We start from the raw sequence: 26,804 nt of genomic DNA on the forward strand, positions 1-26,804 counted from the left end.
TTAGTTTGTATTGTGGACATTTATTTTATTGCAGTATACTTCCATACTGTTTGTCAGTATATTCTAGTACATTTTCTTATATCTAGTTCATATACTAGGTAAAGTCGTCACTGTCGTCATAAGATCTTGAAAACCAGCATTATCTTCTGATCTTCGACTCATTTGATCGTCTAGTGTTACTCAGTGAAGGAAATCAAGATACAATTACATACTTATATTTATCACATAAAATGACTAAAAAATAGCAATGAAATAGTAAGAAAAGGTAACTGACATAAAACTAAAAAAATGGGATACGCTGTTGTCAACAAATAACGTAGAATAAAAGTTTTATTCAACAACTAATGGTAGGTCCCGGCTTTGTCTGTGGTTTGTGTGTTACGTTCTCTCTCCATAAGAACCATCCTCGTACTTCAAGGAATATTATAAAAGAAGAATTAACGAAATCGATTCAGCCGTGGAGTTTTGCGCTTGGCAACACAATAATTGGGTATTCATTTTTATTATACAGGGTGTCCCACTATTGGTATACTAAGCGCGAAAGAACTTGTAGTTTTGCATACACTGATCACGAAAAAAATACTATAGAGGAGGCTCATTAACATAATTTCTGGCACTGAGAGACCGGTTACGGTACTAGACGCTAACACAGCCGCAGTAATAAAGTTGAATATCGCGTGCGCTCTTTGATCGCGTTCGAGCTCGAAAAGTAAGTCTCAATTCTTATTTCGTTTATAACTAAAGTAATAATTGATCTAGAGAAAAAATATCTTGGGATTCGATAGTAAACTCTATTTTCTTACTGTTAACATTTATTTTAGACATAAAGTCCAAGTAAATCTTTAAAAAAAATGTAATAATCCTTAAAAAAGGCATAATTTTTGAATAAAAAATGAATCGAGCGAAAATGTTACAATTGACAACATTTCATTTTTTATAAGGCCATGAAAGAAAAAAACCGTTTCTTTATTTTGCTCTTGCGATTACAGAAAAAAATTTATTTCATTTTTTAATCGCATATTTTAAGAGAAATTAAATAAAAACGATAAATGTGATGATGACGTCATACATACGGAGGAATAAAAATGCGCCTTAGCCTAATTTAAAAAAAGTTAAAAAAAAAACTATCACTGACATTTACAGGGTATGGCATGTGTCAAATTTCATATTAATGTCATTTTTGTGAATTATTCATGTAAACAAACTTTTAAATCGTGTTATTGTGTTTTGGTTTTCTAATTTAATCTCATTAGCGTGATATTTATTTGATTGGAGTTGGACTAATTCATTTATATTATACAAATAGTGCCTATAGTGTTCATAATTTTCTTGAAATAAAAGACTTTGTTTACTTACTAAAAGTTGTATTTATTTAACACTTTCCAACGTTTTTGGGATAGTATATTTGTTTCCCAGATATTTTCAGCACCCCTTAACAAATCCTGCATGAAGTCATCATCATCAGTATTTGTGAATAAGTTTCTTTTGTTTAAAATTTGGATCAGCAAATAACAAAATATAACAATATTTACAAAGCTTGGCGAATCAAAGTGACAAATGTGCCAAAATGTAAACTGTCAAGATTTTTTTTTAATTTAAACTAGGTATGTGGCAAAGGAAAAAATGTATTCCTCCGTATGTATGACGTCATTTGGCGCTTACGACATTTTAGAATGAGATGATTTTAAAACTCAAAAAGATGAATGAAAACTTCCAAATTTAGAAAAAGCAAAAAATACGTGTATAATAATTTTTGATCTAGTTTTCATTAAAATAAAAAAATAAGTAGCTTAAAATTTTGAAATGTTGTCAATTACGTAACTTCTTGTACATCGAAAGAAAAAGACCCAATAAATCATATACTAAAGTTCCATTTTGATTGTATATGTGCCTGTTTCAGAATAATAATGCAAATTCACATAAAATTTAGGGAGCCTCCCTTTAAACAACAAAATTACGTCAAAATTTTTTTGCTAAATTTTTCCTGAAAATCCATGTTTTCTTCTCTAGCTTCGCGCAGCCGACATATACTGCTTCCCTAATATGAGCATTTTGTCTATGAAAATATAATCTTAAACGTTTTAAGAATCCATCTATTAAAAAAAAATGCGTCTGGAATTTTATAAGTATTTTTTACGAACTCAGCGTATGCAAAGCTATAAACTCCTTTGAGCTTAGTATACCAACAGTGGGACACCCTGTATAGAAGAGAAGATTTCTTATTAGAAACGATTGTTTGGTAGTTTACAAAAAATCATAAAGTCAGGGGAAAGGACCAGATAACACATAAAAAGCATCCTAGTTACCAAAATTGGACATTGGTAGTTACATAATACATATTAAGATTGGATATTATACAAACGGAATGGGAATTAGCTTGAGATTCCGTAGTATAGTTCTTTACATAAAAAAAAAACAGAAAAAAGGAACTGCCTGCAATACCTATGATTATTTTTCCGACCCAAATATCGACCAATAGAATTGCACCATTCGACGTCACGTGGTACAACCTACATGGTATTATACTGATAATTTTTTGAAAATTTTCTCTGGTCGTTGACGTCAAACTGACAGGTTGAATTCAATTGTGAAATTATTGGCCGACATTTGGGACGGAAAAATAATCCCCCGAATACCACACGAGCTTCAAAATTATCTGGCATTTCCCTCAAGGTTCCCTGCAAACAAATAAAGTCGTCAAGTTTTTTAGGAAAAATCAATCGCGCTTCGCGCTCGTGATCTTTTAACCTTGACTAAAAACTTGACTCCTTCATTTGTTTGCAACCTATCGGAAAATACCCGATAATTTTGAAGCTCTTGTGGTATTATAAGTGAGGAGGGTCGGAACAAAAACCGATAAACGACATGCTGTATTTTTTTTTTTTTTTTTTTGTAATTTCGATGCTTTTGCATAATTTTACATGATAAGCTTATTGAATCTGTTCTAAAGCCGATGAATCTAGTAGAAAAATGCGCTTCAAGTTAAATGATCTATACAGATACCGATAAATCCACTGATGAGGTAAAAGAAAATTGATATCTTAACAGAAACCGATAAATCCTACATAAATTTGATAGATTTTTATAAGGTTGAGACAAAAACCGATATATCAATTTTTAATTTTTAATTATTTAATTCCTCATATACTTAGTTTTAACCAAAAATGTTAATGGTTTTTTCACATAGCGATAAATCCTTAGTTGATTTTTTCAAAAAACGATAAATCCGGATAGTCTAAGCAAAAACCGCTATATCCATTTTTTTTTATTTTTTTTTTCGTCTATTACTTCACACACGAATCTGTTGTTTTGGCCACCAAACAATGTTGCTAATGTTGATATATTAAGATTTTCTACTCTCTTTTACCTAAAAAAACAAAGAAATAAAACGTTTTTTCCGATTTGTCAAAAATCTTAGAAAGTGGATTTAGCGGTTTTTGTTCCGAAGCTCCTCAAGTGACAATTGACAGACCTTAATAAAATTAAGTTTTAATATAAATTATTTTCTTTTAAAAGGATATTGTTTATCTCTGGGTTCTTCATGTGATCGATCCCGGAACGGTGATTTCTCCTGAAAATTAGGCAATAAATAACAATATACAAAACTGATGATGCTTTATTTTTGTGGTTTTATCTTTAAAATAACTTAGACTTAACACTAGAGTTAATTGGGGAAAATTCTGTCTCTATCCTTAATTTTTATCCTTGAAAAAAGATCGTTAATTAAATTTAATTTATAATAGTTCTTTTATTCTTAATCTTAAAACTCAAATTGCTTCTTGGAATTTCACTCACCCTTTTATGATACTTCTCATAATGGTGATCTTCCTGCGATCCATTTTGGTGACTCGGCATTTTAATTACAACTGAAATACGGAACAGGTGTTTTTGTATCATTACAAAATTATTTAAAACCACGTGGTGATACTTCACATAATATTTTGGTTACCATTATATTCCTTACCTTTTTGTTCATCGCGACGTCGTTTTTGTTCAAGAAGAGATGAGTCCTCGACCCTATCCTAATAATAAAAAAAGGAAAGTTAATAAAGTCAAAAACTTTAAGTTTCTTCAAGCAACTTATAACTTACTAGTGACCCGCCCCGGCTTCGCACGGGTGCAATGCTGATACTAAATACACTACAGAATAACTTTTAACGTTGTATATAAAAACATAGCGGCCCGGCCGGCCGGTACCGCCGCAAACGGTACGCCCCGCAATTTTTAAATCTGTAATATCTTCGAAAATATTCACTTAAATCATACGGTGTAAAGGGCCATATAGATCTATATTAAATGAACAATGTATTCAAGGTATTTAATTGGTTAAGGATTAATGCTGTATTGGTTAAAATCGCTTCGAAAATTAGCCATTATTTGTCGTAAAAAGTAAATGACAATAAAAAGTTATTGTGGGTTATCCATAAGAGATAGACATATGCCATCGCAGACTTTTCTGTAGACCTTTTCAATGTGTACAATACTTAGTACATTATTTTGATAAAACTTCAGGGTTCAGCCTACGTTTGCAATGTAAGCGGATAAAATGTAATTATTTACGACATCACATTAGAAACCTCAAGAATAACAGTACTTCTCTACTATTTAATGGATGTTATTATACATATAAACCTTCCTCTTGAATCACTCTATCTATTAAAAAAAACCGCATCAAAATCCGTTGCGTAGTTTCAAAGATTTAAGCGTACAAAGGGACATAGGGACATAGGGAAATAGGGACAGAGAATGCGACTTTGTTTTATACTATGTAGTGATTATGGAGGTCAAGTAAAAACGAATAGTATGGATCAGTGATGGACCTATTTTGATACAGAATACTTATGAAGACGGAAAACAATGTAAGTGAGCGGTTAATACAGAAAGGAAGTATAAGTTAAGTTAAAGACTACTCACCCTTTTACGGCTTATCTTACGCTCTTTACGCTCATCGCCTCTAAGTTTAGTTTTCCGTTTCTCCTTTTCAGGTGATCGTTCCTCAATGTCTTTACTACCCTGCTTATAAAATAGTATATTAAAATGTATCTATAAAATAATTCATTGAAAAAATCATTCAAATTATAAGTTTTATACAAATATCAGTCAAAGGGATCAAAGAATTAAAATAAAGCTTCATAATATTTTCTTTTCTTCTTCTATGTTTTCGAGGTGTCAGTTTGCCGCCACAACATATTAGAGAATTATGAGCGGGAACTTGTTGTTGATGATGGTAATCAGGTACATCCGTTTTCTGCCGACTTCCTGAAGTTATCGTCTGACGATTATATATGGTAAATTTGAAGTAGACAAGGTTAAAGATTCGACTGGACGTAGTGTACTCTCCGCCTTCTTACTGGTTTTAGGTTTTATATATGCCTTATTTTATGATATAAATCATATTTGAAAATTTTCTTCGAATCATATAGATGTTTTCTCTTATGAAAATTTTTCAAGAATAGTTGAATGCAAGGAGGTCTCTTGGTTTACTTATTGCTTCTTTTCATTTGTTTTCATAATACCGCTGCTGGTCTTTTAATGTCTTCGCTTTCAACAGTTTTATGTTAGGTTAGTTGGTGGTGTTGTTCGATTTTTTTCAAGTTTATCGGATCGTATGATATTTGACAAAATTTTCATTCTATTTAGAAGTTGAGAAGTTTGTAATTTTTACCGCTTGCGTTTCGTCGATTCGTTTTGTTGGGCTTGTCCCTTTATGTTTGTCAGTTCTCACTCATCCATGATGATCTCCTTTTAATTTCCAAATATTTTCCATGATTTCTGATGCTCCATGTGATGATATATTTTATTACCCATTGATATATTAATACATTTCTTCCCAATTATTCAAGTTAGTAGCAGAATGTTGACAACTTATATAGATTATGCGAAGTCCACCATTACACGTTATATTTTAAACATCTGAGTCGTATACGTTCTTCTATCTGTTTCTTGACACGTTTTCATTTTAATTCTTTGAACCGTTTGACTCAATAACGTAATACACTAAAAACCTTACCACTGCTCGACTGGGCTGGGCTGACTTACGTATATCTTTGCGCCGTTGATATTTATACGAGTTGAATTTGAAAGATTGTTTTATTTTTATTTATGTTGCTTCTCGTTTTGAATTTTTTAATTAATTTTCAGGGGTTTTATTTTTTCGTTTCTGCACCTTGATCTCCATTTTCCATTTAACGAATATGTATCTTCTGTATCTTGATTTTTCATCGAAAATTCACATCTGCAACTCCACTTCATAATTTCCTTTCTTTTTCTTTATCCGCGCAGAGTTCTGCATTTCACTCGGACAGCAACAGTAGCAACATGGGGCGAATCTTCTTCGGTATTTTTAGTTATATTTTACAATTTTTTGTATTAATATATTTTACGTTTATCACTGATAGTCACTAAGTCTGATCACTGCACAGTTCGTAGCTTTCCCTGGTAGGTGACGCGTCGAGCCCAATCCTCAGTCCGGCGCGAGTCCGGGTCGGTTTATTACAACGATACTCACCTTGCCATTGCCGCTGCTCTCTACTTTACGACGTTTCACATCTGTGAATGTTAAAAACTGTATGTTAGAAAATGGGGCTAGGTGTGCATTAATTAAATTCACATTAAGTATTATGTTAAAATATTCCAATCTGCAATTCTACCTGCCTAATTAATGTAGTCAGTTCTTAGCCCAAATAAATTGAGGGTAGTTGGGTCGAACATAATAAATAACTTCCTAAAACTAGGGCGCAATCGCAAATAATGTTAACGTTACAATAAAAAAGGAATTAAAAAAAATAGCGACACTCGAGGACTGCCGCGGTAAAGCTATTGCATAGCATCGCATCGCTGTGCCAGTAGGTGTAAGGTTTTTTTCAATAATATTTTTCTTAAACATAATATTCCATGTTATTATCAATCGTAGCTGAAACAATAAAACAATATAAATTTGTTTTACAAAAATAACGTAAACAGTAAGACTTACCACGATCTACGTCATCGGACGGATGACGGTGATCATGAGGTGGTGATATCGCTTCCAAATAGCGCTCCTCCTAAAAAAAAAACAAAATAAATATTTAACTTTATACCAATCCGAAAACAATATTTATGATCGACTAGGATCCGTGAATTTCTACAAGTTCTCACTACAATAATTTACTTTTATTTCGATGTATAATACTTACTCTATGTGATCGTTCTCTTGGAGATTTATCTTTACTTCTCAACTCTTCTTTGTTCCGTTCCTTCAATGACCTAGAAATAAGGATAAATTCACTTATTTTAGAGAAACATTATTTTGTATTGAATAGGGCATTATTACTGGAAATCACTGTTAGCCAATATATTTTTTAAACAGTGTTTCGTAGGGTACACAATAAAATACAAAAGTTACGACCTTTCATATGCTATTTCATATTGATTATTGATACTTACGATCTAGACTCGCGCTTAGTCTCCTTATCGCGATCTGATTCATCGCGTCGTCTATCACTGCTTTTCGATTCCTTTTTCTCTGAATCTACAACAACAAATAATATCATACATCTACTATGATGTCGGAATAGTTTTAAGTTAAATAATTAAAGTGAAACTTTTATTACATCGTCTCAAACTTTTTGGTCTGTGTAGCGCATGTCGCGTGTATCGCACCTACTCGGCAGCCGACCGTCACGCGACATGCGCTACACAAAGCAGTGTTCGGAACCGTTCGAACAGTTTCACTTTTACCGTGGTTTCATAAAACCACACAACATTTTTTTTTTTCGTTGTTTTCGTAAAAGAGTAACATACATAAAGTTAAATAACCTCCTCCTTTTTTTCAAGTTAGTTTAAAATATTTTTTACCTGTCGTTTGCACGGGCGAAACCACGGTTTCCTGTTGTTTGTTATTAGTTTCCTCTTTAACGGCCGTCACTTGAGCCACGCCGCTTGCTTTTTGCTGATCAACTACCTAGAATATTCAAACAATTATTGGACAAATGAAATTCGAAAGAACGTTAATTTATAGTGATGTATTGAATTAAATGCAATGCAATTCAGTAGTAACATAGACTTACCTTTTTGATTTAACCACAATACTAATTGATAATATTTTTAATAACATTACTCACTTGATGGAAATCGCTTTCTTTCATCATGTTGGGAACTTTATTTCTCAACTGACCGCTGTACCCTGTCGCCAGAACGTACAAGTCTGGTCTTTGGTTCTTTTCCTCTTCTTTAACCTAAATTATGACAAAAAAAAATATACTTGGTTAAACGTATTACAATTTATTTTCCAAATAAAAATTTCACAATTTTATAGATATTTCTCAGATGTAGTTTTTGTAAAAGTTCTTAATCATGGTGCACAAGTTTTTGGCTTCAACATAATTATTGATTATGTACCTACTACTATTTCTCAAATATTAATTACCTTCTCAATTTTCCTCTCGATAATTTGTGCCAATTTCGCCAGCACGGGGAAGTGCGGCAATATCTTGATGAGCACAATCAACGCGTTGCGGATCTGCACGTAGTCGCCAGAGTCCAGGCACACAACCATCGCTTTCGTGATCTTGTAGTGCCATTTGTGACACACGTGCCTGGCGCATAGATATTAATTATAGAAATATTAATTTTATATTATTATAAGTAAAAACAAATATCAATATGCAAAATAATTGGATTTGTAAATTATATAATAAAATGGGAACCGAATAAGTGAGTTTTATTCAATTTTTCTACTACGGATTGAAGGATCCGGCTCGAAGGACCAATGCACGTGGTTTTAGTAATTTTATAGGGAATAAAGATAATGTTATTTGAACTCATAAATTTAATATTTGAGATCGCGAAAAGGTAAGAACGTAAAGTGATACAGATTATGTGCCAACAATAGTCAGAACATCATGGGATCTCCTTAATATTTTTTGTGCTTGAGTATACTTCTTGCTTGCTTCATATGGATTCTTAAGTAAATAGACTAAAAATTGTAAATAAGGATTAAAAGAACTTTATTGCAAGAACACCATCCAAAACTAAAAGATTGTTGTTTTATATGTTGTTTTTTTAGTAATAGAATATGCTATGGGGTCAATTTGAATTTTAAAACTTTTTTTATATTTAAGGCACGCATGAGGCTGTTATGTTCTTTTATACAAAACCAACTGTGCTCCACGGTTTTACCCGCAGTGTTCCGCTCCTGTTCTTCTTAGCGAGATGATAAATAGCCTATGCCTTCGATGAATGGGCTATCTAACACTGAAATAATTTTTCAAATCGGACCAGTTGTTCCCGAGATTAGCGCGTTCAAACAAACTCTTCAGCTTTATTATATTAGCATAGTATAGATAAAAAATTGGTTGTCTGTAAAGTAGGTTTACGATCGAGATGTTTACGTGATAACGTCTTATTGGTGGCAGCGCTCGAGATGAGACGGGAGATCGGCGTCTCTCTCGTTATACTTGCGGTCGCACTCGTGAGGTTTTGGTGTGACACAAGTTTCTGAACATGACCGACTATAACGATTTTAAAAACGTTATCACGTTAAAAAGACGGGTTGCACTCCGGGAGCGCCGGCAGAAGTGAAAACTTGATTATTAACGTTGAGCATGTTTGATATCCATCCGTCTTACGCTTTTTCGATCAGGTCACGTGTCCTGACGCGAGTTTAAGATTTTATACCCATTACAGAAAAAGTGCTCAACGCCGCTAAAGAAGTTTTCACTTCAAAAATATGGTCTCTTCTAATAAGCGCACCTGTAGTTCTCGTATCCGACGTGGTCGTTCGCCTCCGTGAACTGGTTGGACACGCGGTACTTGGTGACGAAGCCCGGGTAGTGCGCGCACTCCGCGTGGAAGGCCGCGCGGTCCGCGTGCCAGCGCATGGCCGTGCCCAGCACGCGGCACAGGAAGCGCCCGTAGCGCGCCGCCTCGCCCTCCGTGCACGACATCACCGAGTACGTTATGTCGCAGAACAGCTGCGATGGGAGGGTACAGATAGATAAGGTATGGAAGGGAAAGTAAATACGGTTATCTGTAGTAAAAACAATATTACGTATCAAACATACAAAAACTCACTTTAACTTATAAGTTACAACAACTTTGAAATGAATACATAGAATACTAGCTTTCCGCCCGCGGCTTCGCCCGCGTTTTCAGAGAAAAACCCGTTCCCGTAGGATTTCCGGGATAAAACCTATCCTATGTCCTTTCTCGGGTATCAAAATATATCTATACCAAATTTCATGCAAATTGGTTCAGTAGTTCAGGCGTGATTGAGTAACAGACAGACAGACAGAGTTACTTTCGCATTTATAATATTAGTATGGATTTGCTATAAAAAGCCAAAATCCAGAAGTCAATATTTTCACCACTGTAAAAAAATATTTATTTGAAACTCTGTTAAGGAACATGTGGCAACGACAACATTAATATAAAAAAGTCTACGCGTAGCAGTCCTATTATACATAAAAAAACACACAACTACACATACACAGCATAATTCAAAACACTCACCCGATCATAGCACAAAAGCGTGGAAAAATTGGGCGTTTTCAACGCGTGCACAGTATGCACGAACTGCGCGCAGTACAACGCGTCCGTTGCTGTGAACACACAACGCGGGAACAGGCAGAGTTGCATCAGGCGGGTGACTGTTTCGTTCTTAGCGGACTTGGCTGCGCGTGCGGGGAACCAGCCACTGCACTCGCGGGACAGGCGCCCGTGGACGCGAGACACGTGCTCCTCTTGACGGCGACGCTCCTCCTGATTGGTTTATTTAGGTTTATATTACTGACATGTTCTTTTGAAGTGAAAACTTCTTTAGCGGCGTTGAGCACTTTTTCTGTAATGGGTATAAAATCTTAAACTCGCGTCAGGACACGTGACCTGATCGAAAAAGCGTCAGACGGATACCATTCCAAAATATCAAACATGCTCAACGTTAATAATCAAGTTTTCACTTCTGCCGGCACTCCCGCAGTGCAACCCGTCTTTTTTTATTTGTAACAAAAATGTTTATATCCTATTAAAACCCTTATTGAAAAGCTTTATTTATATGCTTACGAAAGCTTTATTGGTTACTAGAGTATCACGCAAATTGCACGCAAGCAAGGCGTTTATGATTTGAAATAAATGAAAGTTTTTATCGACGTTTGAGATACATGAGAAACACCTACGTATGTCGATAAATCTATATCTGTTTCTGAGAAATAACGAAAAATGTTAAATTGATTCAGCTAAGGTTTCTTCACCATTTCATTTTACTATTATTTGTTAGTTTTTAATTATAATACGGAACCTGTAGTTTCTCAATTAGTGTATTAAATCTTTCTTGTTCTTTCTTCCCTATGTATGTCCATATATCTATCTCTGTTACTGAGAAATAATTATGAAAAATGTTAAATCGATTCAGCTAAGGTTTCTTCACCATTTCATTTTACTCAATTATTTGTTAGTTTTTAATTATAATACGAACCTGTAGTTTCTCAATTAGTGTATTAAATCTTTCTTGTTCTTTCTTCCCTTTTGTACCCTGTGAAGTATCTCTAGCGGCACTTGCAGCGGCCGTTTTTAATCTGTCTATTTCTCTTGCATAACTTTCTACTGGTACACGTAAGTCGTACATTGATAATGACCTGATAATGAGCAATAATTTTATTTTCTAACAACACAAAAAATACATAATCTGATTTTATATAAAAAAAAATCAAATAATGTTTATTATTACAGAGTAAAAATTATTTACGTTTTATATTTTATGTTTATTGAAAAGATGCTTACCAAAATGTCACATAAAATTCTGGTGAAATATCTTCCCAGACTCTGTTCGGTAACAATGGCGTGATAGATATTACAATAGGCTCTAGAGCGTCCTTAGACGCGACATTATAGCGTTCTATACTCTTCTCTTGAGAGTCCGATTTACTATCAGAGCTCTTTCGCAATGATTCAACTTTTGCAGCAATTTTTTGAGCCAATACTGGGCGGTGGAGAAAGAATGCCACATCGGCGTCCACGTGGTAATCACGAAGTAATTCCTATAAAATATTTTATTTATTAAAAGTTCCTTTTCAAATATTTACAAAATGCATTACAATTTTAAAAAAATGACGTACAATATACAACTCATCGCTGTTTAGTAATAACAAAAATAAACCAATAATTTTCATACAATCCATTCTTTCCGAAACGTGGCAACGTCGCTTTATAATCTTACCGGTAAAGGCGGCAACCTCGCAGCATACTCGTCGGGCGCGTGCGACGACGCGAGGAACGTTCCCAGTTGCACTAACGCATCTTGACACTGGTCCGCAAGTCGACCCACTACTTTCAACTGAGAACCACCCGCTTCGTTCGTATTTTCTTCACCTGAATCTAGAAAAACAAAATTATTTTGACAGTGGAAGAAAATATTATATTTTTTTTCAAAAATATATTGCGTTTTTTTTTTTCATAAAAATTGAAGGTTATGAAACATTTCTGTCTATATTTTATTTTCAAAAGATAAATTTTACATAATTTTGAATAAACACCACAAACCTTTCCACACACAGCAATGCCGTTGTTGTGCAGATAAAATACAAAGTGCTATATCTAGATTGTTGCCCACCACTGCATCTTTTAACCTCGCAGAGGAACGTCTTGTGTTTCGTACTTGTGAGAAGTATCCAGCCTACAAATATAAAGCAATAATTATAATTCATTTACTGCTACTTTGAAAAGAAGCACCATATTTTTATATTAATAACTAGTGGTCGTGTGGTACATATTTACATATTCTGGGATAAAATATAGCCTATACGGATTCGGAAGAATCCCTCGAAGTAATGGTAAAAGAAATTTTGAAATCGGTCCAGTAGTTTTTGAGCCTATTCAATACAAACACACAAAAATACAAAGTTGTCCCCTTTATAATTATAGTATAAATAGACTTACTTCTCCTTTAAGTAATTCTCCTCCTGCCATGGCATCTAATTGTTCTGGAGTCATTTCCTCAGCTGCTTCAATTCCAGCCATTTTTTGTACTATCTCTTTTAGAATCAGAAGATCTTGACTGCAATTTTTTTATTTTATTAATTTTTAACACCTTCAATAACTCATTGGCAAACAAATTGAAGCCACACCAATACGGAAAATATTTCAAATACACTATATTTTTTCCGCTTCTGTTTACAATTTTTGCAAGTACCCTCAAATAATAATAAAAAATAACCTTTGCTGGGCCTTCAATCGATCCGCTACAAATTGCAACAAGCCAGTTAGTTCAATATTATGCTTCTTATACGCAGCTCCGGCGAAAGCGGCTAACGCTTGTAACCAAGGTGGGTGAGCCGCCCCAGTAGCTGACCCTTTACTTGATAGTACTTCCACTAGACAGTAGCCGAGAACATCTAGCGATAGTGACGTGAGGTATTTGAGCGATTCCACCACTGGTCCGATAAGATTGTCATATGTTTGTATCTAGAAAATTATAAACATTGTAATTGCCAGTTAATCATTATCTGTTTTTTTTTTATATACTTTTATATTTTACAAAAGCGCGCACCGGGACAAAAGGATTTATTTAAAATTATCACTTAATTATACAAACCTTGTCTTGGCTTGGCTAGAAATAAAACAACCTTTCAATTTGGTGTAGTGGCTCGGAAGTTAGCCGCGAACACATATTACGGGATACGAAACACTTTTATTTATATAATATTTAAAAAATATACATTTTTTTAAGTTAAGAAAAAAATGTGAACTTACTTGTAAAAGCATATAATCAAAGAGAAAAGCAGGTGCAGCATGCGAAAGTTTTCCAATCAGGCGTCCTTGCGGTTTTATATTTTCCTTGGAGACTCTCTTCATGATATGTTTTATTCGCTGTAGTGAATTTCCGCGTACTCGCATCAGGGCTGGTATTTTTTCACCAGATTCATTTTTCCACCGAGCATACAAGCAATACCTAAATCATAATATAAATAGGATTGAAGCATGTCTGTTTATATTTAAAAAAGAAACAAAAACTTTTTTTCAAGTAGTAATAGATACGTAAAAAGTTAAGTGGCACAAACAAACTTCTACGAAACTTATCTGCCTACCTATTTTTTGTATCTTCGTATTTGTTTAGTTAACTGAATTACTGAAATATAGATGTTAAAAGCCAGTATATGGGTCTGGGATTACCGTTAGGCAATTATAAGGATTCACGCCGGAAAACCACATCTTATCGACTTCCACGCAATTTGCAGGCACAGACAAAAAAATGTTCAAATAAAATAATAAATATATCTAGAATTGTATCTCACCTGCACTGATAGGAATACAATTTTAGTAAAGTGTACACTTCTTCGGCCATACAACAATTTCCTTCCATCAATGTGAGTGCAGGCAGAATTGCTGCATCCAATACTGTTAATGCTTCATGTTGTAGAGGATCTCCCTTCGCTGAACGCGACGTACGTAATATGCGTATTATCTACGAAATTAAAAATATATTTTTTTTAATTATGTATATTATAAAAAAATAGTATTCGAGATAAACCAGTTATATACTTACTTTATACATCAGAATAGGGTCATGATGAAGAGCTGGTCCTAACAAAATCAGGGCAGGAATAACCACTTCTTTCATATCTTCAAATGTCTTACAGTCTTTTGGAGCTAAATTTGACTTTAGTGGTGGTATTGGGGTGCCCATTATTTTTGGTGCTACTCGGCATTGTCTGTAAATATCATAATTTTTTTCTGGACTCAAAAAATAAAAATATATTTATTATAAGAAATAACACGCGAGGCCAGGTACAAATATTAGTTTGAATGTAATAAAAATGTACTGCGATTCTACACAGCTACCTAATTGATTAACAAATCGCAGCAAGTCAACGGCTATTAGCAAAGTGAAGGTAATTGGGTCAAACGTCGTTTAAACAACGTCCGAGCCCCCAGGCACGATTCGTACGAATGCGCCACGAGACAAAGGAACGCGGCAATTTATAGTATGCGACAGCTAAGCATGTTCGGACAGGAAACGGTGACCAATATATTGACAACTACTCATCCACAAAAATATTAAATCAAAAGTTACGTCTAACATTATACTATATTATATACACAGTATCTCAAGGGTCTCACTTCAATAATTTAAAAAGAAGCATATAAATACACAAGAGAGAAAACGTTCTTACGATCTATATAACGGTTCAACAACAGCATGTAGCATTTCACAAAGAGCTTTGGCTGGTCGAGCTGGCATGGCTGACACATGAAGGCGACTGAATAAAGCTGAGAACTCCCGCCATGCGCACACGCGGATAAGAGCTTCACTAAGCACCAATTTTTGATTAGCCCAGTATTCCTGTTTATCAAATGTAAAAAATATTTACTGAGTTAATTTTTATTATTGCACTTACTAAATAAAATCATGAATGCAACATTAAAAATTCATTTCCTATAATTTATAAATAATAGATTTTTCTCATAATTACTTTCATACAATAACTAATTATACATAGCTTAAAAACATCAACAATTCCTATTAAGATCAACAATTCTCAAATATATAATTCAAAAGAATTACGATTTTACCTGTGGATCTGCTTTGTCTTCAATAAAGTCATTGGCCCCATTAGCAGGTGGTCCTTTAGTAGAAACTATATTTAATTTACGAATATATTCTTGGACTAACTTCAATTCCTTATCTGCTTCTTTGGCCATTATTAAATCATCAGGACGTAGCTACAAATAAAGTAAATATTTTATGTAAAGTGAAATTTCATGTAAAATAAATAAACTTAATTAATGTTCACTTACCCATGGATAAATATCATCCAAAGCAATAACTTGATGTTGCAAAAGTAAAGCTATTATAGTTATTAAGTTCGGGGGCTCTTTATAAGTATCTAATACTTCCATGTTACTTAGTTTGAACCCTAACACCTCCGATATTACTTGAGGATCACACATGTAGTTCTTTATAAGAGTAATAAATAAGTTATCTAAATGTGGACGTGCTTCAAAGGATTCCAATATAATATCTAAAACCCTATTAGGATCCAAATTAAAACAACCTGAAAAATATTTAAGTATATAACCAAATACAAACAAATAAATAATAACAACAATAACTAATATTTTTTTATAAAATACCAATTAGTGATTGAATAATCTCCAAAATAGTTTTCCAGTCAGTATCTTCAGATATCTCTTGATTTAATTCTACGATGAGTTTTGCATATCCTTCACTCTCCTCACGGAACAAATTAAATTTACGTTGCTTATAGCTGAAAAATAATACATATAAAGATATAATTACATTTATATTCATTTGTCACCAAGGGATGCCAGTAGATTTTTTTTATAATTTTGTGGCATACTAGACCACCCACAACTTCACTCTTATAGAAAGGAAATTCCCATGGTTTCAGATATTTCAGCACAGTCAAAAGTAGATTCCATATTTTTTATTGAACAATCATATTCTACTTACTATAGTTTAGTCTTAATCTTGATGAACTTAGTATAAAAAATTTTGTTCTTCAATGTTCCAACATCTTGAAGGGTTTCAATTTCTAATCTTTCTTTTAGCAATTTGTCAGACATGAAAGATTCCAATTCACGTACTAAATAGCAGAAAACAGATCTCTCTTCGCTCTGTACATTCAGCGATGTTTCTGCATCTATTACACATACAACATCCAGCAAAATTGAAGGCATATCAGCATGTAACATCTGTAATATTACAATTTATTAGTATTTTGTAATGTATGTAATCATTTCAATTCATAAAAACATCTTTATAACTTACAGCTATTTCACGAAGTACAGATATAACTGCATCTTTTTTGAGATACCCTTTCAAGGCACAAAGCAATAAATCGTATATACTCTGCGATAGACCCGAAAGTTTACCAGATTTCGTGAAAAGAGGACTTTTGCCTTCATCTTTAATGTGTTGTGTAAGTAACTTAACACTGAAAAAAAACATCTCAGTAAAAAAATATTACATAGCTATACTAATACTCTCATATTATTTATATTATAATTTTGATTAGGGGCACTTCTCTTAAATATAACAATAAATGTATTGATTGCCCAAGGTATAATCAAAAGGTTATTCACTAAACAGATCAACATGTGGTTTTTATGATGAATTAGCTTAAACAAGTGTAGTTTTTCTTACAAAGAGTCTCTGCCTGACTTTTCCCACGTCTTACAATAGTCCGATACAAATTTAGTTAGAGTAGTCATGATTAAATTTTAAGAAATAGCGAAATTTCACAACAAAGTCAAAAATACAACATACGCCGCAGCCATGACTGATTTAAATTATCCACTTCTATAGTCTATAGATTCTGTTATCTGTCATTTGAAAAATTCTTTCAGTGTTCGATAGCCCATTTATCGAAGAAGGCTATAGGCTATATAAATCATCACTCTAAGACCAGCAGGAGCAGAGCACTGCGGGTAGGTACACCGGAGCTCCGCGGGGCACAGCTAGTTAATAATAATTTCCCATTTGTGACATAAGTCATAACCATAGATTATACACATGTCACCTCACTTGACAGTTGACACTTCTGACTTATCACTTGACATACACATAGGTACCTATCATTGAGCCTATCATAGTATAGGTTTTTGTTTGCTAACCTCTAAAGCATAGAGCTCTAAAGTTAAATATCTACTTCAGTCTTCAACTGTAATACTATTCTTAATTCTACCCTTTAAAATGCCAACTTACGAGTTAGCTATGATGATTCGAGCGATGCCAAAAGTGGAGCTTAAAACTGCATTATTGAGAGTCTCCAATGCAATTTTTGATCGGGGCGGAATCATAAGAAATATCGAAAATTTAGGATTTCGCCCTATGCCATATAAATCTAGTGCTCATGGCATTGTACACAAGGAAGCGAACTATTTCGTATTCAAAATTGACACCGCTTCGAAAGTGGTGGCTGATTTAAAAGAAGAGTATAGAAGAGATGTAGACGTAATCAGACAACATGTATTTAAAGTAAATGAAGATTTAGACAACAAGTGCACCCTTGAAGAGGAATTACTGCCACCTGCTTATCGCAAAGAAGTTCAAAAAATGATTGAAATTGGAAAAACACAAGTTAATCGCTTTACACACAAATTCAAGTACAACTCCGGATTAGACTATTATCCTTTCCAAAAATAGTTATGTATTTTGTAAGTACTTATATTAATAATTTGGATGTAGTTTAATGTAGATATTATGGTTTAAGCAATAAATTAATTTAAAAACAACTACTTTTCATTGTTATAATATATTTTATGGCCATTTATGATTTCCGTTTATATTTACAGATTTAAATGATAAAACATCAAGGCATGTTCAACAATTTATTATTTCTATTTGTTTTTAGGATACAATTTTAAAGATCTTGATTTCTTATGGAAAATATTTCTTCAACAAAGTCTAACCTGCAGGTTTGCATAGCCTCTTCGAGTTGAATTAGGTCATGGTTGTTATATTTCTTTTGCATAGAAAGTTTACACCAGTCTTTGTACCAATCCTTAATGGCTGCTAAAAATAACAATAAATATTCTATTTTTTAATTTATTACAAACGTTCAAGTGTTTATAATCATAACTTTATTTCATATTAAGCTGAAACTAATATTACTAAGTTGCAGCGAATTTTAGAAAATTTAGAAAGGTATATACTTTGATATGTGTTATATATACATGTGTACCTACATGATATTTCTTCAAAACAACTTTCTGTTGAAGCTTCTGGTGATGTCAATATCCGTAGATAATCACTACAAAGTACTGATTTACCTTCAGTGCTGATTGTATTTGCATCTAGATCCAAAGAACTTAAACAATAAAAAAATGAGAATATTATTATTCAGAATATTTGTTACTGGACTTAGGTCAAAATAATACCTTATTTATACAATTTACCTCAAGGCTTCTTTTAATTTTAATTCTTGTGTTTTACCATGTTCAGCAATCAACAAATCTTTAATACTTCTAAACGCCATTATACAACAATACTCGGGTACATCTGAAAACCAGAAACTATTTTTTTTAATCATTAGGTATATTAGATTATAACTAGATGAATTATGTAACATGTCCGTTTTAAATGGGCATATATTTTAATGTTTTAATGAAGATGCAATAATGAAATAAGCAAATAATAAACAAAACATAATTCATTTGATGCAAACAGGCATTTGATATTATGTCATATCTTTCTTCTTATCTTATATATAAAATTCTCGTGTCACAATGTTAGTCTGCATACTCCTCCGAAACGGGTGGACCGATTCTCATGAAATTTTCTGTGCATATCGGGTAAGTCTGAGAATCGGCCAACATCTATTTTTCATATGTACCACGGGCGAAGCCGGGGCGGACCGCTAGTACCTATATAAAATTCTCGTGTCACAATGTTAGTCTGCATACTCCTCCGAAACGGGTGGACCGATTCTCATGAAATTTTCTGTGCATATCGGGTAAGTCTGAGAATCGGCCAACATCTATTTTTCATATGTACCACGGGCGAAGCCGGGGCGGACCGCTAGTAATATTATAGATTTCTTAATGAAATATACATACCGCATGCAATATCCACTCGTAATCCCTTTTTCACAGTACAGTTTAAAATGATATCTCGTAAATGAACCAAAGTTGATACATTATCAGACCTAAAAGTTGCTGAGCTGCGCCTTAAAAATAAATCAGTGCAATTTTAATAACGTTAATAATTACGCCGTATGTCATTACGTAAGAACTTTACTTACTGATATTGACAAATTAACAATGTTCCTAAAAGTGAATGAGCTCGAAAAAAAATTACATTATTAGCAGGTTTGGGCAGCGTATCTGGCAAAGCTTCGCTGAGCCACGACGTAACTTCAGCTACTGAGAAACTACCTCTCACTCGAATTTCGCTAAAACACCTGAAAGTTTAATTTAATTAAAATTTCAGGTTCGTTGCAAGCTTTATGATTGGGTTTGTCGGATGATTTCGGTCGATAATATATATGTGAAGAAGTTGATATTATTGGATTGCACATTATTTGGTTAAGTTGCAAAGCTTTACCTTTTAGATTCTTCTAAATTTTCATCCGTATGCAGCGAATAGTGCGGCAATACGGGTAATTTTAATTTTACGAGTCTCGCAACTCGTGGTGCTCCCGCCGGCAAAACGTAAACGAAAACCGTTACACTTTCCGTAATTGAAATATCTTTAAAATATCGCATTTGTATCCATAAACGCCTCGTTCCAGCTTGGCATCTTATTGTTGCTAATAATTCCGAAGACCTTCGTTCCTAGAAGTTTTCGAAATCATTTTCATTTCTAAATTGTGGGTAGTTTTATTTCAAGAGAAATAAAATATTTAGATAATTTATTACCTGAGATGGACAAATGCTAAGAACGGCTGCATTTTCCGTTTGTATTTCAAGTTTGTTATTGCAATATATGAATAACATATCAAGGGGTACTGCAGATATTATTCTAGCTTCTTGCCAACCGTTTTTGGAAGCTCCCGTTAACTAAAATATTAAGATGTGATTTTGTGCTGTGTAAATAATAAAGATTGATGAAGTCAATTAAAAGGATTTTCTAAGTGATCTAAATCTGAAGTTTTGTGTTACCTCATGTTGTATATCCAACAAGGGTGGCATAGATAGGCCGCTCTGTAGCGATCGTGTACTTTTCTGATACTTATCTCGTTCATTTCCAGTTTGCTTCTCCAAACGAGCTACTTCGTTTCTGTTTCATATAGACAGAATATTAATAAAGGCAGTATATATTTATGTACCTAGTTACGTACCTAAACGATACTACCTTTACATAAAGCAAGATGTTATAAAGATTTCTTATTGGTATATAAGTAAAGACTAATAGCAGTAGATAAGAACATCTTACTCGAGTTTAAGTCTTCGTGATGCGAGAGCATCCGCGGGAATATTGTTAAGAACAGATGTAGATGAGAGAAGGCGACGAGGTCTAAGTCCAAAGACTCTACCAGAGAATGTAGCGGCCAATAATTCGGGTTCATCAGTACCAATGCATCCTCCAGAAATAGATGTAACTGGTTCTCCGCAAAACTATGGAGTTAAATTTTCAACTCTGATTTATTACAATAAATGTGTTATGGTTAACAGTAAATTACGTGCTATATTATTTACGTACATATGTAAACTTAAGTTGCAGTTTTTCGTCAAATTTCTCAGGATTTATTAGATAGAGTTGTATGGATCCATCGTGACGACCAACAGCGACATGTGTTCCAACATGATTATAAAACCAACCAACACACATAACCGATCCCAGTCCTTGTCCTTCTTCCAAGCATTTACTTGTTAATTGTGACCTTTTTCGACAAATTAATGGCGTTAGTTTAATTAACCTTGCGATTTCTATACATACTTCTTATCACAATATAACAGACAAATTACCAACTTACTCGTTATATGAAATAATTCCAATAGATCCATCAGCGGCTCCATAAAGTGCACAAATATCAGTGGCACGTATTGACTGGGGTACTAAAAGGCGGGATGGCCCTGATTGAATGTAAATGCGAGTAATAACATGACCATTTTCTACAATCACTGCACCTTTATTGGCAATAAGCAGAAGTAATCGTATACGATTGCTCTGTAAGGTGGATAATACATTATTTTTCTAAATATGTCCAGTTTAAGAGTGATTATTAGGAGGTACTATATACTTTACATTTACAGCTTTGAATGCAGCAGCATCCAAAATTCTATCTTCACACATGAAAGTTGTAATTTCACGAAAATCTTTACAGAAAGTAATTGCACGTCCACTGCATAATATCAAATCGTTGCCGAGAACACACCTGTAAATACATATGCTTTTAACAAAAATTATGCGAATTTAATTAAGTAATAAGAAGACAAAGTTATAAAATATAAAACGGCACGTGTACATAGAGGTTATTGTTTCAGAAACTGGTGATTCAATAGTCAAAAACACTTTCCCTTTTCTTGTATAACCCTTCACCTCGTTCCCTGACGCTGCAAAAATTTTATCAACGTTTGAACCTGCAACAATAATTGTTTTTAAAACAACATTAGAAATATTTTTTTAATGGAGACTTGAGAATTTCATAAGTTGGTAGTCATTTTAAATCACCCGTAGAAATTGCTAATTGCACAGAAGTTATGGGTTTCCCCGGCAATGTCTTAAACTGAATGACTGGTTCTTCATCCTTTATCGCTAGACATTGAAGAACCCCGCTTTTATCACCAACTGCAAACTAAATACAAAGCAAAGATTTAATTGGAGATTACCAATACTATTATTAGTAGTTTGAAGTTAATAATATAATATGAGCATATATTGTAGAGAGGAAGAGTGCTAACTTTTTGTTGTAATTTATCACCTAAACTGGGTAGTATTTTTAAAGTTTCCGGATATGTAATTCCGCAGAGGATGTAATCAATCCGTGATAAATCGTACTCCATTATGGGTAGACTAAATTAAAAATGTTAAACAACAAGTTTCAAGAAAATATCAAAATCGATACTGTCTTGGTAACGCTGGAGTTTAAAGCAACAACATTGAAAACGATAAGTTTATGTTGTTATTAATCGCGTTGCCTACGTATGAATATTATGTATACGGCAGAATATCAATATTATGTTAATAAAACAAGCATTATAGAGATATCTTAATAATAGAAAATACCTATCTATAATAAGTAGTTTCTGTAGTAGACCGGTATCTTATGGGCGAGAATATCTCATTTTGAATAGAGAAGAGAGAAAGTTACCCATTGTTATAAAAATAGAAATGTGCTTTTGCCTTTTACCGCTGGAATCGCAAAAGATAAATTATTAATTAACATGCATCATTTGAAAGAAAAAAAAATGATTTACGATAGGATAGGTCATAGGATAAGCATAGTTTAAAGATGTTTTACGTTGATGAATGTTATGATATTTTACGTTGCTACTTAAGGAAACTAATCGTCGAATATGTAGATATAATTAAGAACAATTTAGTATTTTTTCGCCATATTTGGTAGATAAAGCATTAAGAGATCCACAGAAAGAGATCTATCCTATTAATTTTTGCCTGTTGGCAATTGCCAGGTGTCATTTTTTGACACATTAATATTGACATCACTGACAGTGACAAATGACAATTGAACAGAAATCAGAAGACAGAGTTTAGACATGGTTTAGACACAAGACAATAAGACATAACCAAATAAAATAATAGCTAACATCATATCGTATTTTCTATTTATTTAGAGGATTGTTGAATAAAAAAGCATAAAAAATGGCTATGGAGGGCGACAAAGAAAATATTATTCAAGCCGTAGTAATTATGGATGAATTTAACAACAATTTCAATCCGATTACTAATGAAAAACCTTTGGTAAGTTGGCTACATCATTTACATTTTATAATAAATATGAGCTTGTTTTCCTTTGACCACTAAGTATTATTTCAGGGCTTGTTGCCTCTCGCCGGTGTGCCACTTGTAGATTATGTCTTGGAATCTCTTGCTGCTGGTGGAGTAGGTGAAGTCATATTATTTACTTGCCAAGAACCAGCCAAAATCAGAGACCATATAAAGTAGGTTTTTCTATATATATCGTAACTTTTTAAGGAAAATTTATATTGAAAGAAAAGTATTTCAATATTGTGCTTTTTCCTAGGAACTGTAAAAATGAAAAAGTCCCTTGGACATTTTCAATGGAAGTACAAATTTTATCATCTGAGACATGTCAAACAAGAGGTGATGTTATGCGAGAAATTGATGCTGCTGGCCTGATAAGAGGGTACTTCATCTTGTTAGGAGTCAACACTATCACAAATGTAAATTTTGCTGCTTTATTGGAGCAACATAAGTAAGTAATTTTGGTAAATGAACTAAAAATAATTTGCCATTATTTTTCTCATTGCTTAATATTTCAAAATATTACTCTATTTGTTTTTGATAATGATGTAACATTTCATGAATGAAAGAAAGAAAATACATTTATTTGTACCAATACACATTAATACATATTACATAAATATAATAACAACATTTTTATTTTACATATAGACAAACATGTAAAAAGGACAAAGGGGCCGCAATGACCCTGGTTTATAAGGAGCTTGCATGGGACCATCCCCTTATTAGCAATGACAAGTCTATATTTGTAGCAGCTGATGGTAAATCTAAAAAGATCCTTTTGTATCAGAAGTACAAACCAAAATGCAAAGATTCAACAATTTCATTGCCATTGGTATGTATTGATTATTTTTTAATAAAATGTTTTTTTTAGTCAAAATTATGTTATATTATAGAAAGAATAATTGAGGTTTTTAATGTTTCAGGATTGTGTTTTACAACATTCTGAGATAAAATTGCATCATAATTTACTTGATGCTAGTATTGCATTATGTTCACCATCTGTCCCCCCTCTATTCTCTGATAACTTTGATTTCCAAAATAGACATGATTTTATCAATGGTTTGCTCATCAATGAGGATATTTTGGCCAGCACTATGTATTACACTCTTTTAAAAGGCAATCAATATGCAGCTGCAGTGACTAATTGGAAAACATATCATATTATTTGGTAAGGATTTTCTTACATTATGTATACAGTTGGTACTGAAATTTATTATAACAATAACTGCATTATCTAACAGAAGATTAAAAATAATTCAATATTACATATTGTTTCAGTATGGATGTTATTCATCGTTGGGCCCATCCTCTGTCAATTGAGACTGGATCTTTCTATCAAAACCAGTATGCCTTCATGGGCAAGCATAATTATATAAAGACTAATTGTGTCCTAAGCAGGTAATATACTTCCATTCACAATTTATTTAGACTGTATAGCAAACTTAATAATCTTATATCAATTTGATACTTATAATTTTTATATTCATTTCAGGTCTTGCACACTGGTAGAAGATGTGATAATTGGATCTGATACTCATACAAGTGACATGTCATCACTTTCCAAAACAGTAATTGGAGACAATAGTAACATAGGAAAGAATGTGACTATACACGGAAGTCACATTATGAATAATGTTGTTATTAAAGATAATTGTAAAATCATGAACAGTTTTATTGATGACAATTGTGTGATAGAAGAAAATAGCATCCTTGAAGGTGCTATCATTGCTGTAGGTGCAAAAGTTAATGCAGGCAGTAAATTGAAGGGTTCAATTATTGAGAAGTCAGACAAGGATAACAGTGGTATAATACAAATTACTTGCTAAAACAAAATGTGTGATGTAGAATATTCATATAATACAATTATTTTATGTACATTCCAGAAAAAATATTATCAAAATCAACCTCAGAAAGTGGTACAGAATGGGAGAATGAGTCTTCTGGTGATGGTGATGATGAACTAGTTGGGTTTGAGAAACAGTGGAGTGACAGTGAATCATGTTACTCGTCAGATTCTAGTGCACAATCATCATTGCCCAATTCTCCAGTCCCAGATGACACAAATAGTAAGTGTTGCCATGTGTTTTGATTAAAATCTATTTTTTCATGTGATTGTATCATTGGCTTCAAATTAGTCTTACATCTTTAAAACATATAAGACATAGTGATGTGATTTAATGTGTTCTATCACACAAAAAAATGAATTTTGTCTTGTTCTGGTAAAAATAAAATATAAATCTGAACTAGATTTCCGCCCGCGTTTTCAAAGGAAAACCCGCATAGTTCCCGTTCCCGTGGGATTTCCGGGATAAAACCTATCCTATGTGTTAATCCAAGTTACCCTCTATATGTGTGCTAAATTTCATTGTAATCGGTTCAGTAGTTTTTACGTGAAAGAGTAACAAACATCCATACATCCATACATCCATACAAACTTTCGCCTTTATAATAGTATTAAGATAAGATTAAGATATTTTGTATCTTAACTTACTAACTAACTTAACTAATCTTGGTTTTTTACAGTTTTCCTACAAGAAGTGGTTGACAGTCTTGCTAGAGGTTATGAAGAAAAACTTAAATGTGACTATCTAATTCTGGAGATCAATTCATCAAGATATGCTTATAATATCCAATTACATGAGGTCAACTTCTTTGTTGTAAGGGCATTACTGAGTTTGCCCATTTTAATGGAAAGCAAAAATGTCCTTGTAACAGTTAAGGATATACTGAAATTTTTCCATCCTGTTTTGGCCAATTATATCAAGACCAAGTCTGCTATTATGGATTGCTTGAAAGCTGTTGAGGTAAAAGCATTTTTATATGATTAAAAATTAAGCTATTTCAGTATTTTTACCTTTTAACCAGATAATTTGTTAATCAAATTAGCAGATTGTATATTTAATCGCATATTAAGAATTTCCGTGAAACAAATTTAGTAAAAATATGCATGAAAAATCAATAGACAGAAATTTTAATCCGTCTTTGAGTTTGATTTCTTCTATAAACTAATAAATTTATTTAATTATCCAATTTCTTAATCGAAAAATTTCTAAATTCAACATTAATTTATAGGATAGCTGTATTAAAAATGATTGGCTCAATGGTAAAGCAGGCCAGGTGTTACATCTACTGTATGATGCTGATGTAATTGATGAGGACTCTTTATTAGAGTGGTATGAAGATTTGAAAGAGGATGAAAGTGAAATTGTTAATCAGACGTCACTAATTAAGTTCTTTGAGTGGCTTCAAGAGGCCAGCGAGGAGAGTGAAGAATCTGACTAAAATATATTCCAAGTACAATTTTTGTATGTAAATACAGTCAAAATGTAAATAAAAACTTAAGCAATTATGTGTATTTTATTAAAGTGGAATTAAATTACCGATTAATATAATCAAGTCTTTTATTGATTTTTTA

At 33.1% G+C, this 26,804-nt stretch overlaps 4 protein-coding genes across 12 annotated transcripts; 2 read left to right on the forward strand and 2 right to left on the reverse strand.

Annotated features, from left to right (window-relative positions):
* Window positions 1-4: 4 nt before the first annotated feature.
* On the reverse strand, window positions 5-17,285 carry tho2 (THO complex subunit 2-like protein). Of its 4 annotated transcripts, none has more exons than XM_089703910.1 (30): window positions 17,141-17,285; window positions 16,766-16,931; window positions 16,448-16,689; window positions 16,108-16,241; window positions 15,772-16,028; window positions 15,547-15,696; window positions 15,147-15,316; window positions 14,519-14,684; window positions 14,268-14,437; window positions 13,726-13,924; window positions 13,190-13,437; window positions 12,913-13,030; window positions 12,517-12,649; window positions 12,194-12,351; window positions 11,758-12,014; window positions 11,453-11,612; window positions 10,492-10,740; window positions 9,733-9,953; window positions 8,408-8,576; window positions 8,103-8,216; window positions 7,837-7,942; window positions 7,426-7,510; window positions 7,176-7,245; window positions 6,974-7,043; window positions 6,509-6,549; window positions 4,915-5,013; window positions 3,965-4,022; window positions 3,796-3,866; window positions 3,522-3,571; window positions 5-173 (listed from the first exon to the last, which is right to left on the reverse strand). In XM_089703910.1, exons 1-30 carry the CDS (start codon window positions 17,206-17,208, stop codon window positions 140-142), a joined length of 4,233 nt encoding a protein of 1,410 aa, XP_089560036.1. In that variant the 5' UTR covers window positions 17,209-17,285; the 3' UTR covers window positions 5-139. The 4 variants fall into 4 exon arrangements, 2 of the variants coding, with proteins under 2 accessions (XP_089560036.1, XP_089560037.1); XM_089703911.1 differs by having other exon boundaries at window positions 5-168; window positions 3,517-3,571; XR_016316690.1 differs by lacking the exons at window positions 5-173; window positions 3,522-3,571; window positions 3,796-3,866; window positions 3,965-4,022 and having other exon boundaries at window positions 4,923-5,013; window positions 6,040-6,549.
* A 346-nt stretch (window positions 17,286-17,631) lies between these two features.
* On the forward strand, window positions 17,632-18,234 carry mRpS6 (mitochondrial ribosomal protein S6). The gene has a single exon (XM_089703841.1). The coding sequence runs from the start codon at window positions 17,690-17,692 to the stop codon at window positions 18,140-18,142; it is 453 nt and encodes a 150-aa protein (XP_089559967.1). The 5' UTR covers window positions 17,632-17,689; the 3' UTR covers window positions 18,143-18,234.
* A 58-nt stretch (window positions 18,235-18,292) lies between these two features.
* LOC149482263 (BBSome complex member BBS7-like) lies at window positions 18,293-22,871 on the reverse strand. 6 transcript variants are annotated; one of them, XM_089703837.1, is made up of 15 exons: window positions 22,342-22,582; window positions 22,112-22,235; window positions 21,956-22,020; window positions 21,686-21,814; window positions 21,414-21,607; window positions 21,140-21,320; window positions 20,873-21,054; window positions 20,599-20,716; window positions 20,356-20,496; window positions 20,042-20,271; window positions 19,740-19,898; window positions 19,555-19,664; window positions 18,895-18,997; window positions 18,685-18,806; window positions 18,293-18,511 (listed from the first exon to the last, which is right to left on the reverse strand). In XM_089703837.1, the coding sequence occupies exons 1-15, from the start codon at window positions 22,441-22,443 to the stop codon at window positions 18,360-18,362; spliced, it is 2,112 nt and encodes a 703-aa protein (XP_089559963.1). In that variant the 5' UTR covers window positions 22,444-22,582; the 3' UTR covers window positions 18,293-18,359. The 6 variants fall into 6 exon arrangements, 5 of the variants coding, with proteins under 5 accessions (XP_089559963.1, XP_089559965.1, XP_089559966.1 ...); XM_089703839.1 differs by lacking the exon at window positions 22,342-22,582 and adding an exon at window positions 22,752-22,871 and having other exon boundaries at window positions 18,294-18,511; window positions 21,686-21,815; window positions 21,906-22,020; XM_089703840.1 differs by lacking the exon at window positions 22,342-22,582 and adding an exon at window positions 22,667-22,814 and having other exon boundaries at window positions 18,294-18,511; window positions 21,686-21,815; window positions 21,980-22,020.
* A 266-nt stretch (window positions 22,872-23,137) lies between these two features.
* Window positions 23,138-26,781, forward strand: eIF2Bepsilon (eukaryotic translation initiation factor 2B subunit epsilon). The gene is made up of 10 exons (XM_089703825.1): window positions 23,138-23,362; window positions 23,438-23,562; window positions 23,646-23,837; window positions 24,038-24,221; window positions 24,313-24,557; window positions 24,668-24,787; window positions 24,882-25,192; window positions 25,273-25,455; window positions 25,913-26,193; window positions 26,462-26,781. Exons 1-10 carry the CDS (start codon window positions 23,264-23,266, stop codon window positions 26,669-26,671), a joined length of 1,950 nt encoding a protein of 649 aa, XP_089559951.1. The 5' UTR covers window positions 23,138-23,263; the 3' UTR covers window positions 26,672-26,781.
* Window positions 26,782-26,804: the final 23 nt, after the last annotated feature.

This window comes from Colias philodice, chromosome 15, assembly GCF_061535455.1.
Source record: "Colias philodice isolate Cphi_HAF_F1 chromosome 15, ilColPhil1 Martin Lab GWU primary, whole genome shotgun sequence".
NCBI lineage: Eukaryota > Metazoa > Arthropoda > Insecta > Lepidoptera > Pieridae > Colias > Colias philodice.